The sequence below is a fragment of the Limanda limanda genome, chromosome 23, assembly GCF_963576545.1.
Source record: "Limanda limanda chromosome 23, fLimLim1.1, whole genome shotgun sequence".
Lineage (NCBI taxonomy): Eukaryota > Metazoa > Chordata > Actinopteri > Pleuronectiformes > Pleuronectidae > Limanda > Limanda limanda.
In genome coordinates, this window is record NC_083658.1 from 5,280,117 (window position 1) to 5,293,884 (window position 13,768).

At 41.9% G+C, this 13,768-nt stretch overlaps 1 protein-coding gene and 1 pseudogene across 1 annotated transcript in view; both read left to right on the forward strand.

Moving 5' to 3' along the window:
• The first annotated feature begins 999 nt into the window (after nt 1-999).
• On the forward strand, nt 1,000-6,989 carry LOC132996998 (uncharacterized; annotated as a pseudogene).
• A 3,309-nt stretch (nt 6,990-10,298) lies between these two features.
• Nucleotides 10,299-13,768, forward strand: part of ptgfrnb (prostaglandin F2 receptor inhibitor b) — a 45,093-nt gene continuing 41,623 nt past the window's right edge. Inside the window, exon 1 of the mRNA XM_061067370.1 lies at nt 10,299-10,538. Coding sequence (XP_060923353.1) covers nt 10,493-10,538 — 46 coding nt within the window. The 5' untranslated portion in view covers nt 10,299-10,492. The remainder of the gene's footprint in view (nt 10,539-13,768) is intronic.

A 13,768-nucleotide genomic window follows, 5' to 3' on the forward strand; every position in this document is an offset into this window, starting at 1 on the left:
TGGAAACTACTCATTTATTTATTTAGTTTTCGAGGTGAAGGGTAAAAATACTTAAATACTCACGCAAAGAGAAAATATACCTTTTACTAAATGTACTAATTTCTATTTGTTGGATTCCTTCATATCTGAACCTATAGTAAGAATATTAGCAGATGTATCAAGACGGAAGTTTCCACTATCCCCAAAAAGACCAGAGTGGGTCTTGATTGAGTAATAACAGTTAGGAAGGAGTTAAAAAGAGTTCATACTGGCTCAGATATGATAGGGAACCACAAGCTGTTAATCAAAGCTACATGTTTCCACCTGTTTCCACATTTCCCCTGCATTCGTCGAGTGCAACACACAACGACACCTGCCACTTATCTGTGTAAAGGAAGTGGATAAGGTAGCTTCTAGGTCAACGCCGGCCTCCAGTGCAGTCAGAGAGAGAGGGTGAGGTCAGCGCTTCAGAGGTGAGATGTTTATTCTTCTACGTAAACGTGCATTTTCTCAACTTCTGGCTGCTGGGAGACAAACGTTTATCACAATGGCCGAAACATTTCAGTTAAAGCGTTTCACCTTTGGGATAGTGTTTGGGGAAAACATTTCAAACATCAGAGAAAAATACCAAAACATCTTTATTTAATTATGAAACACAAATTTAAAGATTGTTTTTTATAAGTCGGTAGCTCATGACTTTGCTGTTTGACATTTTGTGACTATAAGAGGAAACTTGTTAAAAATACTTTTTGAATTTCCCTTTATGTGTGAACGTGGGCAGTAAGTGTGGAGCAAATGGAAAAGATTACATAAACCAATTGTTTGAAACCTTGTTATAGATTCTGTGACCCCAAATTAAAAAGATTAATTAAGAACGCAGTGGGATTTTATTCTTTGAGATCTAAAACAATAAATGACCTAAAATGTAATTATTTGGGATAATGTTGTGATGATTTTTAAATTGAGGTCACAGATTGTATTTTTAGTCTCTGAAGCAGTAAAGGTAGACTAGCATTGTTTCATGCTGTGACGATGAAAGCAAATAGGGCCCCTTGGATCACTTCCTTTAGAAACCATAAGAACGCACACGTACACGCATGAATATGATCAAAACGCGCGCTGACAGGAAATAACCTTGATAATGCAGAGCGGCTGTTCTTCTTTTCAGCCGAACATGATGAGGATGACAATGAAGATGGCTGCTGTCTCTGGAATCCCTCTGCTGCTGCTGCTCTGCTCCGTCATCTCCTCCACAGGTACTGAACAGTTTGAGTCGTTTTAGTGTGGAGCAGATTAATAGATTCGATCCTGTTCTCCTTTCGCTGAACATTTCAAACCGACTGCTACTTTTTTAACTTTCACTTTTTGTGATATTTCCATAAGCAAACAAAGAATATTTGATTTTAATATACCTCTGTAAGTGTTTTCAACCCCATTTGTTCTGCGAATCATGTATAACATCATATACATGTTTAACATCCTTCTATTGGTTTTTCCTCACAGGTTCAAAACCTGTAGTTTGTAAGTTGTAGGAAAATTGGCCAAAATTTTTAAAAACACTTTAAAGACTTTAATGCAGCTGCTCAAAGGGAGCTCAGGGTCAATGTCAAGGTTGAGGTTTCTTTTGAATATATATTCTTTATTCCTTGTGAAATAAAATTAGTTATGACATTGTTGGTTTTTCTAACGCGATATTTAATTATATAAAATACGATGAGGACTCTCTATTTCATTTGTGTGATGCTCTGATTTGTTGTATATTCAGTCTATATTTGCGTGCCATAGTTATCACTGGTTACGCCGGCGAGTTCGAAACCCGACTCGGACAGAAAGAAATGGCCCTTAGCGCCGCCGCTGCAGCACAGTCTCGTTTCTAATGGGACTGGTTCCAGCAACACAGCGATTTTAGCCATTGAATCAAAAGGAAATTAAAACGTGAATACAGACAAATCCACGTTAAGAATGGAGCGTAGAAAACATGAAAAAAAAAGACACAAGTTCTTATATGTTTAAAAGTGTTAAACCTTTTATCACTTGAAACTGAGGTTATAGACGTGTCTCGTGAAGATGGACGATATAAACCAAATTACTGAAATCATTGAAATATTTTTACATTTTCAAGCACTCCAGACAATATTAAATATTTATTCAGGCATTGAAGGAAAACATTTTGTGCTTGAACGAACACATTGTTGAACATAACTCTCAAGACGCAGTTTAAGTGTTGAGACGTCTCGGTGCTGGGTGTTGATGCTGAGCCAGTTTTGTGAAGAGGGTCAGAATAGAGATGTGAAATCGCTGACTCGAAGCTTTCAACCATTTGTCTGTTGTTTCCTGCTATTGTCGTCTGTTCTGCGGTTATGACCAACTTCCTTTCATGATCCGGACTTGAAGAAGCAAAGAGTATCTTAAAGAACTGTGAGCGAGTGCTGGAAGTTAATTGTTGTTTTAAGATCATTTTCACGAGTGAATGATGCAACTTTTTTATTATTTTAATTATAGATATCAGCTTGTTTTTCTGTGAAAGTAATTTAATTTCTCCTATTTTGAAAAATATAAACGTTGCTTGTGATGGCAGAGAATTGTTGTATCTTTACTAATATATTAGTTTAAGGCATATTTTAACTTCCAGTCAGGGTGTTTTCACACTTGTAGTGTGAAAAAGTCACACTAAGGTCCGAACTAAGGTTCATGTCTTTTGTTATATTGTTCCATTTTGACCTGGCGACATACGTTCATCCTGTGAGTCAATGTCACGGAAAATACTTAACTCTCTCGTAACTTTAAATCATCCATTCTGCCGAGAACAGTTGGCGACCGACACCATTACCAACAGCTGTTTGACGGATTGACATGAATTTTGTGTAGATGTTTTAAAAAGGCAAATTCTATCAATGTCCAACTGCTTGGTACCTGAACGGAAACACAGTGGATATGACCTGCTCTAACAACACCACCAAACTCTGCTTAGAATTCTTTAAAATTTTCTTTTTAGTCTTTTAAACTGATCTACCCCCACTCACCAGAGTTACAAAGATGTTCAGGGTGAGGAGTGGGAAAGAAAGACACCTTCAAGTCACAAAATCATTAAACCTGATTTTGAAACTCATATTCTAAATATATTTTAAACTAAACATTTTATTTTCTAACTCTTCACTTCATATAAGCTTATTCTCTTTTGTTCCTTAAAGACTGAACCGTAAAATGTGTGCTGTAGATGTTGATGGTGACTTTCATGTTCCCCAGAGACTGTACCATTTGTGTTATGCTCCTCTGGCTGCCTCTGTGTGTGTTTTTCTCTCATGGGTTTTAGGTGTGAGGGACACTGCAGCAACTGTAGGCCACAAATGAAGCTTTGACATTTGCAAAACGGTTATGGGGGCGTTCATACGGCCCTGTCTCATTCTCCGTTGTATTTCTGTCTCTCTCCTCCAAAGAGTCAAAATGCGACAAGAACGCCGCAAGAGGAGAGGCCTTCGCCGTGCCTCTGGGGCACCAGCTGAAAGACACAGAAAGAGTGAAGTGGTGGCTAGGTTCTGTACTCATTGTGGATCGAAAAACCCTGAGTAACAGCAGGTTTGTCACAGGGAGCAAAGATAATATTTTTCCAAATGGATCCCTGACTCTGAGGAATGTGACAACAGCCGACGGGGGGGAATACCGCCCAGAGGTTTACACAGGGGATGGAGAATCAGCAGCAAAATTAAAGACCGTGCATTTATGTGTATTTGGTAAGTTGCAACATATTTCATCCCTAACCCTAACCCTATATTCACACTGCATAAAAAGCACCACTTTGAATCATGATGGATCTACTCTTCTCGACTCAGATCGTGCCCCGCAGCCTACAGTGAATGCTACCTGTTTCCAGCAGTCGAAAGTCAAACTGACTTGCGACGTTGGTAAGGTGAGCGCAAACGGAGCAGTGACAGTCATGTGGAGCATCTTGCAAATAAAAATGGGAATAAAAACCCATATTTGTTTACTTTAATAATTCGAAATTCTCATGATAATCCTCTAATGTGTCCTTTCATGATCTGTCACCCCGCAGGTCAAGAATCTCACGTTTGCCTGGCTGCGGAATGAAAAAGAGCAGAAAAAACCAACCACTCAAATTTGGATGCTGGAGCTCAAAGATGTTGGAGAAGATTCCTTCAGATGCAAAGTATCCAACCCCCTCGGCACTAAAACCAGTAACCTGGTAACGGGCCTCTGCCATAGTGAGTATTATCCTGTGGTATATTAGAGCCACTTCCACGGGGAAATAAGATCCTGAATCTTGTACAACAAGTTTCACAAATACAGAAATGCTTAACGTTCTGGCTCATCAGCTCCACGTTATCATGAGTAGCAAGAGTTTAAGAAGATTGTGCAGGAAACTGAGTTTGTTCTTTCTTGGGGGATATGGTTGTTTGTGGTCGACTGTGTGATATTTATGGAAGTCCCGGTGAGCACAAGTTCTCCTTGCTGGTTATTTTCTGCAAAAAGGACATTTCTTTTTACTCATGATATTACGAGTTAATTCTGAATTACGACAGTTTTCTTGAAATATTACGACTTCATCCTCCAACTTGTATCCTTACAACTTTCTTCTGAATTACGACTTAATTATTGTAATATTATGACTTTCTTCTTTAATACTTCCTAATTATTTTTAATGTTATGACTATATTCTCGAAATCTCAGGGTTTTTTTTCTTCAATCCAGCCCTAATTCTTTAACTTTTCTTTCCAGATCATTGCATCTATCAAACTATTTGGACATAATATTGATGCTCTGTGTGTGTGTGTGTGTGTGTGTGTGTGTGTGTGTGTGTGTGTGTGTGTGTGTGTGTGTGTGTGTGCGTGTGTGTATTTGTGTGTGTGTGTTGCTTTCAGCCTTTTCATTTATTCTACTTGGGTTTTTACAGTAACACAACCACCTCAAATGTGATCAACTGTCCATCAAACACTCGAACCCCTTGACACGAATATAGTCATTTGAATAAAAATAGTTATTAAACTGACTAAAAAAACGTTCTTTTCTTCCCATCTTTCCTCCTTCAGGCTCTTTTTCCTCTTTTTTCCTCGACAACATGTGGGTCATGTGGGCCTGTGTGGGTGGTGGTGCAGGTAGGTTTGCTCTCCTGTGTAGTTCCATGTTAACATTTCAGTATTGTGATATATGTGTATGTTTTGAGTGGAAATACTGTGGAATTAACTTGATAAGAATGAAAACTGACGCAATTTTAGATTTTGACATGTGTTAATCAAATCGCTGTTATTCTCCATCCTGATCAGGTCTCGTTCTCCTGCTGACAATCATCGTCATCGTTTGCTGTGTCCGGGCCAAACGGAAAAAAAGATATCAGACGAAGGGTACGTTTGTGTTGACTGTTTAGTTTGTGATCAAATTTAGAATGAACAATATTTCACACAGTACACTTGATAAGTGTGATGATGAAAATTGAGCTATTTGGACAAAATGTGCGTTTTGGAACCGAGATATTTAGAAATAATGACGTAGACGCAACAGTTTGCTTATTGGGTCGTCTCGGTAACAATATATACTTTGTTGATTCGTCAGGCTCCCATCACATGACCCCCTGCACTGTAGTTTGGATGTAGCCTCTGTACTAAGTCAATAGGGTGTTACACACTTTAAGGTATGGTAACAAGCTAAAGTTGAGTGTGTCTTAGAAACTGAGATACATGGTCTGCACCTAAATCCTCAAAACTCTGGCATGACCCCATCGTCCGCTGAAATATGAAAACGTGAACATCCAATGCACAGGTTTAAAGGAGAAAATATCCCTCGGTTTTATAAATGTTTGCCAAAGATAAAGAAATTCAAAGATTTGGACTCATCGTTGCTTTTAATGCTCAGATGAGGAGGAGCTCCGCTTGAGGTGGGCCGACCCTCAGCAGCAGCCACACCAATGTCCTCAGCATGGCCATCCTGCCAGTCGTCGTCAACAGCACCAGGGCCAGCACCAGCACCAGGGCCAGCACCAGGGCCAGCACCAGGGCCAGCACCAGGGCCAGCACCAGCGCCAGCACCAGGGCCAGCACCAGGGCCACCACCAGGGCCAGCACCAGGGCCACCACCAGGGCCAGGACCAGCACCTGAAGCCGCAGCAGCAGCAGCAACCGGCCGGCCACACTGGTCCTCGCCAACATCGCTCCAAACAGCAGCGTCCCAAAGCCCCAGAGCCCCCCACCAATCCCCCCCCCCAGCCCAGCCCCCTGAGACCTGCACAGGTAGGAGGCTCAAGTGGAGGTTTCACACCACTGCATGTAGGGATGTGCAACAGCTGGTGGCGTTTGCGCACTTGCCTCATCAGATAACATTATAACAGTGGCTAATTACCAGTAAAGCATACAATCAGGTTTTATTTTCCTGTCTCCTCAGACCGCCAGAGCAGATAACGGAGATGAAGAGCAGGCTCCTCCTCTTCCTAAACCCAGGTCGAAGACTCCCAGGACGCGAGTGTGACGTGATGTGAGTGTCAAAGAAGATGACCCGTCACTGTTTTTGGCGCCATGATGTCATCAGGATGTGTTTTTTATCAAATAATCTCAAAAAGTAAAAGAGGTTTGCTAACTCAAACTCTCTATTTTTCTTAATTTCCCTTGTTATTTTCTGTATTTATTCTATGTACGAATGTTACCTTAAAAAGCAATTCTTCATTTTCAGAACTATATTAGATGCTCAGTGTAATATTTGTTTTCGTTTTTATTCTCTTCTCTGTGTCATCTTCTCTCTGGAGATACAGTCACAGCAGGTTTAACGTACATTTAAAACAAATCCTATCTTCTCTTTGCTGTTTTGTATCATTTCTGTGTCTCAGTTTGAAAAATACAGGAAAATTACTCTTCTAATGAAATGTACTTTATGTCTCTGAACACACCTGTACCTCCTTCTTATGATGGACTTTTATTGAGAAACTGTGTGGTGAGGTCTTTTGAATAAATGCTGTTTAACATGCTGTGACTTTTCCAGTAAAGTAACAGCGGCTGAAAAGTTTCAAACTGCGTCACCTTCACTTGTGCAGCTAACCTTTTTCACTGCGGAAGAAGAGTGTGCATGTGTCAGTCCCATATCCTGTCTTTTTAACAAAAATGTGTGTGTGTGGTTTTGAGGGTTGGTGGTACAGATGCTGCTGCAGAGTGCAAGATTATTATCGCGTGTGTGTGTGTGTGTGTGTTTCGACCAGATCTTTTCCCCGCAGTTTTAAAACAGAAACAGTTTTTCTGACACACACTGCTGCAAATAATGGTGCCCTTGTCAGAAAACTGTTTCACAAGAGGAGAATATTAGGGAGGTGTGTAAAATGCAAAACTCATTATGGCTTTTATTGTGTTTTGCTTCTTATGTAGCTCATTTATTTTATGATTAATGCGACTTATATGCTGGAACGCTGCAATTTCCCACTGGGATTCATTAACAAGGTTTTTGCTTCTGCAGGAGAAACTGGTTCTACACAGATTATTGTAACTGCATGGATGGATGGATTGATGCAAAGATGGGTGGATGGATGAATGGATAACTTTAAAAAAAAATGTGAAGATGCATAGGGTTAACTATCCACTCAAGCTCAGAAGAAAAAAGGATTCTGTATTGGTCTATTGCTACCACTAGATGACGCTGTAGCTCCTAGAATTTGACCGATGTCACACAAAGCTCAGGCTTGATTTTGTTTGAAATATTTTTAATTAGAAATAAGGAAAATAGTCTTTGTATTTCATATAAGTACGATGAGACTATTGATTCTTCTCACGTAAAGACGTCCTGACCTTTATTCCCATGTGTACCTGCGTGTAACAACACCTTTAATTCCTTTTTTCTTCAATGGACTTCTGCATGGTGGCCTCATCTATACAAAGAAGTGTAAAACAAAACAGGAATGCAAAGAAATGGAAAATATAAATTGAATCGACCAATGAATGACATCAAAATGTAAAACATCTTTAGCAGGGAGAGTAAATTTGAATGTTGACATCACATGTCTCTGCCTACTTAATAACTGCAGAGAACCGTGCAGATGCATCATGGGAGCTTAACCAGAGCTCACACACCTTTCACACTGGATTTGCTGCAGTTGAATCAAACAGTTTGACACTTCATACACTTTACAGCTTTGACCGAACATTAAAATTCATGCCGAAAAAGGTGAGGTCCAGAGTATTGTGACTCTGTCAGATTCTCACTGTGACAGTGGGTTAGGGTTAACCCTAATCTCATTGTCTGAGGATGTGGTCTGTGGTTTAGAATAAAAGCCTGTTGCTCTATTAAAACCAGATACACAAGCGAGAACCTGTGATCTGGTTAATAACTGACAGGGTAGTAATGGCAGTAAGATAAGACTGTGTGTGTGTGTGTGTGTGTGTGTGTGTGTGCGTGTGTGTGTGGTCTGTGTGTTAACCATGGTAGGGGACAACGTCACGTAAATCATTCAGTTTTAAATTTAGGTTTCGTTTAAGATTAGGTTCAGGTTATGTTTGGGTTAGGATTAAGCAAGTAGTAACTTTTATTTAGATGAGGCTTAGGTTAAGGTTAGATGAGGGTAAGAATTAGATAAGGAGTTACCCTGATTAAGATAGGTTCAGGTTATGTGAATGTTGAGGTTAACGTTAGGTTCAGATTAACGTTAGGTTCAGATTAAGGTAAAGTTTAGTTTAAGGTAGGTTCAGATTAAGGTAAAGTATAGTTTAAGGTTAGTGTTAGGTTAAGGTTAGAGTAAATCTCACGGATATTAATGCAATGTCCTCTTAAGTAATTGAGACTACTGTGTGTGTGTGTGCGTGTGTGTGCGTGTGTGTGCGTGTGTGTGTGGTCTGGGTGTTACTGATGGTAGAGGACAACGTCATGTAAATCATTCAGTTTTAAAATTAGGTTTCGTTTAAGATTAGGTTAAGGTTATGTTTGGGTTAGGATTAAGCAAGTAGTAACTTTACCTTTAGATGAGGCTTAGGTTAAGGTTAGATGAGGATAAGAATTAGATAAGGAGTAACCCTGATTAAGATAGGTTCAGGTTATGTGAATGTTGAGGTTAACGTTAGGTTCAGATTAAGGTAAAGTTTAGTTTAAGGTAGGTTCAGATTAAGGTAAAGTTTAGTTTAAGGTTAGTGTTAGGTTAAGGTTAGAGTAAATCTCACGGATATTAATGCAATGTCCTCTTAAGTCATTGAGACTACTGTGTGTGTGTGTGCGTGTGTGTGCGTGTGTGTGCGTGGTGTGTGTGCGTGTGTGTGTGTTTGTTTGAACAGATGCTATGTGTCAGCAGACGCCACATACAGTAATAGTCGACAACACACACACACACAGGGAAAATTAGCCATATAATCGACCCGTGAAGTTTCGACCTTTGCCCCCAAGGCTACACACCCAAACTTCTCAGCTCCTCCCACGCCCCCTCTCTGCGCCTGCGGAGGCTGACTGAGCGGTGACCTTTGACCCCACCCGGCCGGCCTGTGTAAATACCCAGCGTGGGTCTGACCACAGGACAGTAGCTGCCAACACGACTGTGTCAGCCTCGTTAAAGACGGCAGCCTGCAGCAGGAGGAGATGGAAGCAGTGAAATACGGTTTCTCATCCTCATGTGAACTGAACCATTCTCATGCCAAATAAAAATTAAAATATTCACTTTCCCCAGAATATATAGCTTTCATTGTATGTGTGTTTATAAGTTCCAGGACAAACATTACCCGGTGGTAGCATCAATGACCTTCAGTACAAGCTTTTTAAGATAAGACAAGTCATCGTTGCGTTGTCTTATTTGTTGTATTTTATCATTTGTTGGTGTGTTTTCCTATTTACTGTTGTCTTTTATTATTAACCTTTGTTTTTTCTTGTATACACTTGTGTTTTTTTTAATTTTTCTTTCTTTATTGTGATGTTTTGTGGCTCGTCGTTGCGTTTTCCACCTCAGGGCCATCACAAAAATTTCCCAGAATCACAACTCGAATGTTGTCGCTATCTCCAAATACAAAATGCATATTTTATTCTTATTATTCTGATATTTCACACAGTAACAGATTCTGAGATGTGACTTAAACCATCAGACACTGAAACATGTGACATGATAGAGGCAGGTTCACATCCACCTCTCTCTCCACCTCTCTCTCTCCCTCTCTCTCCTATCCCTCTCTCTCTCTCCACTCCTCCTCCAGACACTCACCTAACTTCCGGCCACTCTCTCTCTCTCTCTCCCTCCCTTTCCCTCCCTCTCTCTCCTCATATCTCACCCACATTCCCACACACACTCACACACACCAGCAGTAAACCGGTTCGGTGTTGTGGGCCCCCGTGTAAACGTGATCTCGTCTTGATCCGGATCACTGGATCCAGGGACTCGCGGTGTGCATCCGTTTTGCTGCGCGGCTCCGCCCGGTGTGCGGTGCGGTGCGGGGACTACACGCATCTGAGAGTTCCAGTGGAGCGGGAGAGGAGCACTCGTCTTTCTCCGGACAAAGGGACCGAGGGAGGAAAGTGAAGGAAAAAGGAGAACGAGTGTAAGAAGCGAGGGAGGAAAATGGATTATTCTCTTCTCACACTCATCATCTGTGTGTTCACGCTCGGTAAGAAACCTTTTTTAATCGCTGTTTGCCAATTAACTCCTGTCCACCCGACGCTTCACTTAATAACAAGCCAATTTAAAGTTTATTTGCATTTCAGCACAAATACACGCGTCGATTAAATCCATATTAAATAATTCTCAGATCTTTAACATCCGCTGGTCACATCGGCGTGTGTCATATCCATTAAGCACCGCTAGATTTTAATCCATTTTAAACTTTTCCAACTCCTTCACGTCCAAGCTGCCACCAACCTATGTGCATGTCTGTGGCAGCAGAGGCACGTTTAGCAGGTTTTAAAAAGTGGGTTTAAGTGGAAAACAAGTGTTATTTGATTCAGTGAATGTAGCCGAATTGAAGAGTTGGTTCAGGACATTGACACTTTGCATCTTGATCGCACTCAGACGTTCCTGCGTGTGGCGACAGGCGAAAAATGCTAAAAATGCCATGTTGGTAAAAGGAGTTTGGTGCTGAAGTCTCCCCCCCACCCCTGTGAGGGCGAGCTGCAGCTATTTCCCTCTTACATGCACTGCCTCTGTGTTTTGTAACAGCTGCTCAGTTGTGTTTCAGCCAATGTGAGTCTGTCATTTAAAGGGATTGTTAATTAATATTCTGCCTTAAGGTTAATTAAAGCATGAGGCCCTATGAAACAACAATAACATCTACTGGAGCCAGATTCTTATGTTGATCTGCACCAAATTGCTCTCACTCATCTAGACCCATGAATTATTCTGCGAGAAATCAAGGAAAATGTTGAAAACACGATTTCTTGCACAGTTAAAGAGTAAAAGGAAAGACCCGAACCAGGATCCACGCCAAAAATGAATGATCCCTTCCCGCACCAACATCGCATCCTTACACCAAGTTTCGTGGTAATCTGTGATGAAGTTTTTGTGTAATCCTGTTCACAATCAAACCAACCACAAACAAACTTTCGAATAGAAGTAAAAAACATAACTTCCTGCCTCATCACTTGCAAGATAGGATTAAGACCAATCATGAGGTGATCAAGGTCCCATAACAAGCCACTCGAGAGCCGTCCATCATGATCACGCTTATTATTTGAATTGTGTCCTTACCAGAGTGAAACCAGTGTGTCTGATCACCAGCGTGTTTTGAACCAAAGGACCAGTGCTTAGTCATTAGACTGGATTTTACCTCAGTCTGGGACAAACCCAGGCTTGTTCAGCAGCTTCCTTTCTCCCTCCGGGCCAAACAAGGTTAAACAGGGCTTACCATTGCTGAGGTTGCCATATGTTTGTGAGCACAACAGTGGATTCTCTCCTGTGTGTGTGTGAGACTGAGAGTGAGAAAGAGAGAGGGACTTGGCTTAAATTAGAGCAGAGCAAGATGATCAGATGTCGCTCGGCGCTCCTGAGGTGCCGTGTGTTCTGGAGCTGCAGAGGCAGAAGTGCTTCCCCTCAACTCGGACTCTCGTGCTTCCAATAAAATCAAACTCGTGTGCAGACTCCCCAGAGGTCGAAAACCTCCTGGTTCCACTTCGTCTTCCCCTCCCAACGTAACCATGTTTTGTTTCCCTCAGCACAGAACTGCTCGTGTTCAAGGATATTTCCCAGGTGAACTGACAGTGTCAAAACCAGTGAGCCTGAGCAACCTGTTTAACAGTTTTCCTCATGAAGTTCCATTTTTGTTTTGATGCGGCAGCTCTGAAGAGGCCTGACGACTTGTTTGTGTTGAGCTGAGAGACACCTATTGTTGGCTGAGGGGGGGACGGTTGGAGTGCAAACCCCCCACCATCATACACAGGCATATAGACATTCTTGTCTTTGACAGGGCCGCGAAAACTGGGAAGCTTTTGGCATAAAGTGGCATGGGGCCTTGTCTCGACACAGCCAGTCATAGAATTTGAGGGGGTTCTCACTAAATTGTTGCAAACAGCTGTTCTCTGGGGCCCCCCTCTTAGCTCGGGGGCCCCAGGCAATTTCTTTCTTAGCCTGCCCTGTTGCTACGCCCCTGATTGATGGTAAAATGATGAAAATACTAGCACATTGAAGGAGGCATGTGCATTTTATTCCTGCTGAACTTAAACCCTTTAAAATGAAACGAGGGAGCTTTAAACACATTATATTAACCATGCACGCTCAGGTAACTGCACAGATTATGCACGCCCGACTTGAAATTAAAAGCACATTTATTTCATTTTGCGGTCCGCCTCTGTCGTGCAAAAGCCTCTCACCCTCTTCTATGTTTGAGAAATATTTAATGACTTTTGGGTCCGGCCAAGACGTCACGGGGAAGTTCACTGAGAGTCAACCGGGTTCTTTCGCTCTGAAAACAGTTGAGGTGAACAGTGTGTTTTTTTTTTCTTTTCAACACCAGCTGTCAATTCCCCTCCACGATGTCAACTTAGAAACAAAGTTCAGGCCTGATGTGACTCTAGTGGATGATCCCGCCTCCTTTCTGCCTTCAGGCTCTGCTGGCCGAGCAGTATTTTGTTTCAGGAGCGACGAACAGGCCGGCTGGAAATCGAGTTTAAAAACCACATATCTTTGTTGCTGCTGCTGGCCCAGCAACTTTGAGTCTCTCATTTTTAGTGACGAATGGAGCCATCATCCTTTTAGCGAAGGAAATGCAAAGAGCGGAAAGGAAGCGATAGATTGTCTCACCTTAAGTTGGATGATAAATTGCATGAGACGCGTTTTGCATGTTGAAAAATGTACACGAGGAAGCGATTTGAATTCGGTAAGAAGCAGACCTTGTTAAACTCATGACTCAGCAGCGGAGAAGAACCTCAGACACCTCGCACTGGAAGTTGAATAAACCACTCTGTTCCATTAGCTTGAGGTATGGCAGCCGCATCGTCATAAAACTCAAAGAGTTATTCTTGTTTGGCGTCGTAGCTTCTTCTTCTTCTCTTCGCCGTTACCGTTAAATTATCGCAGTCGGACAAACAAACAATCCGTCACCAGCGACCCGTCTCTGGTTTATCTCCTGTCGGGGATCGTAAACGGCAACATACAGTATCTTTTTGTGTGGGACTCATTTCTTTGTGACGAAGCAGAAAACTAAACTTACTAAAGCAGAAAAAGCGCACACTCAGCAGGCGTGCACACACAACTCCAGGCCAACCGCCAAAAAACCCTCAAGTATTGATGGAGCCGCTCGGGTATCGCCGGACCTCACGAGCACGGGGAGTATTTATGAAGCTCTTCCTCCGTCCAGGTGAAGACTTTCTGCTCCGAGGAAGAAATTTATGTTTCTGCACGAGACTC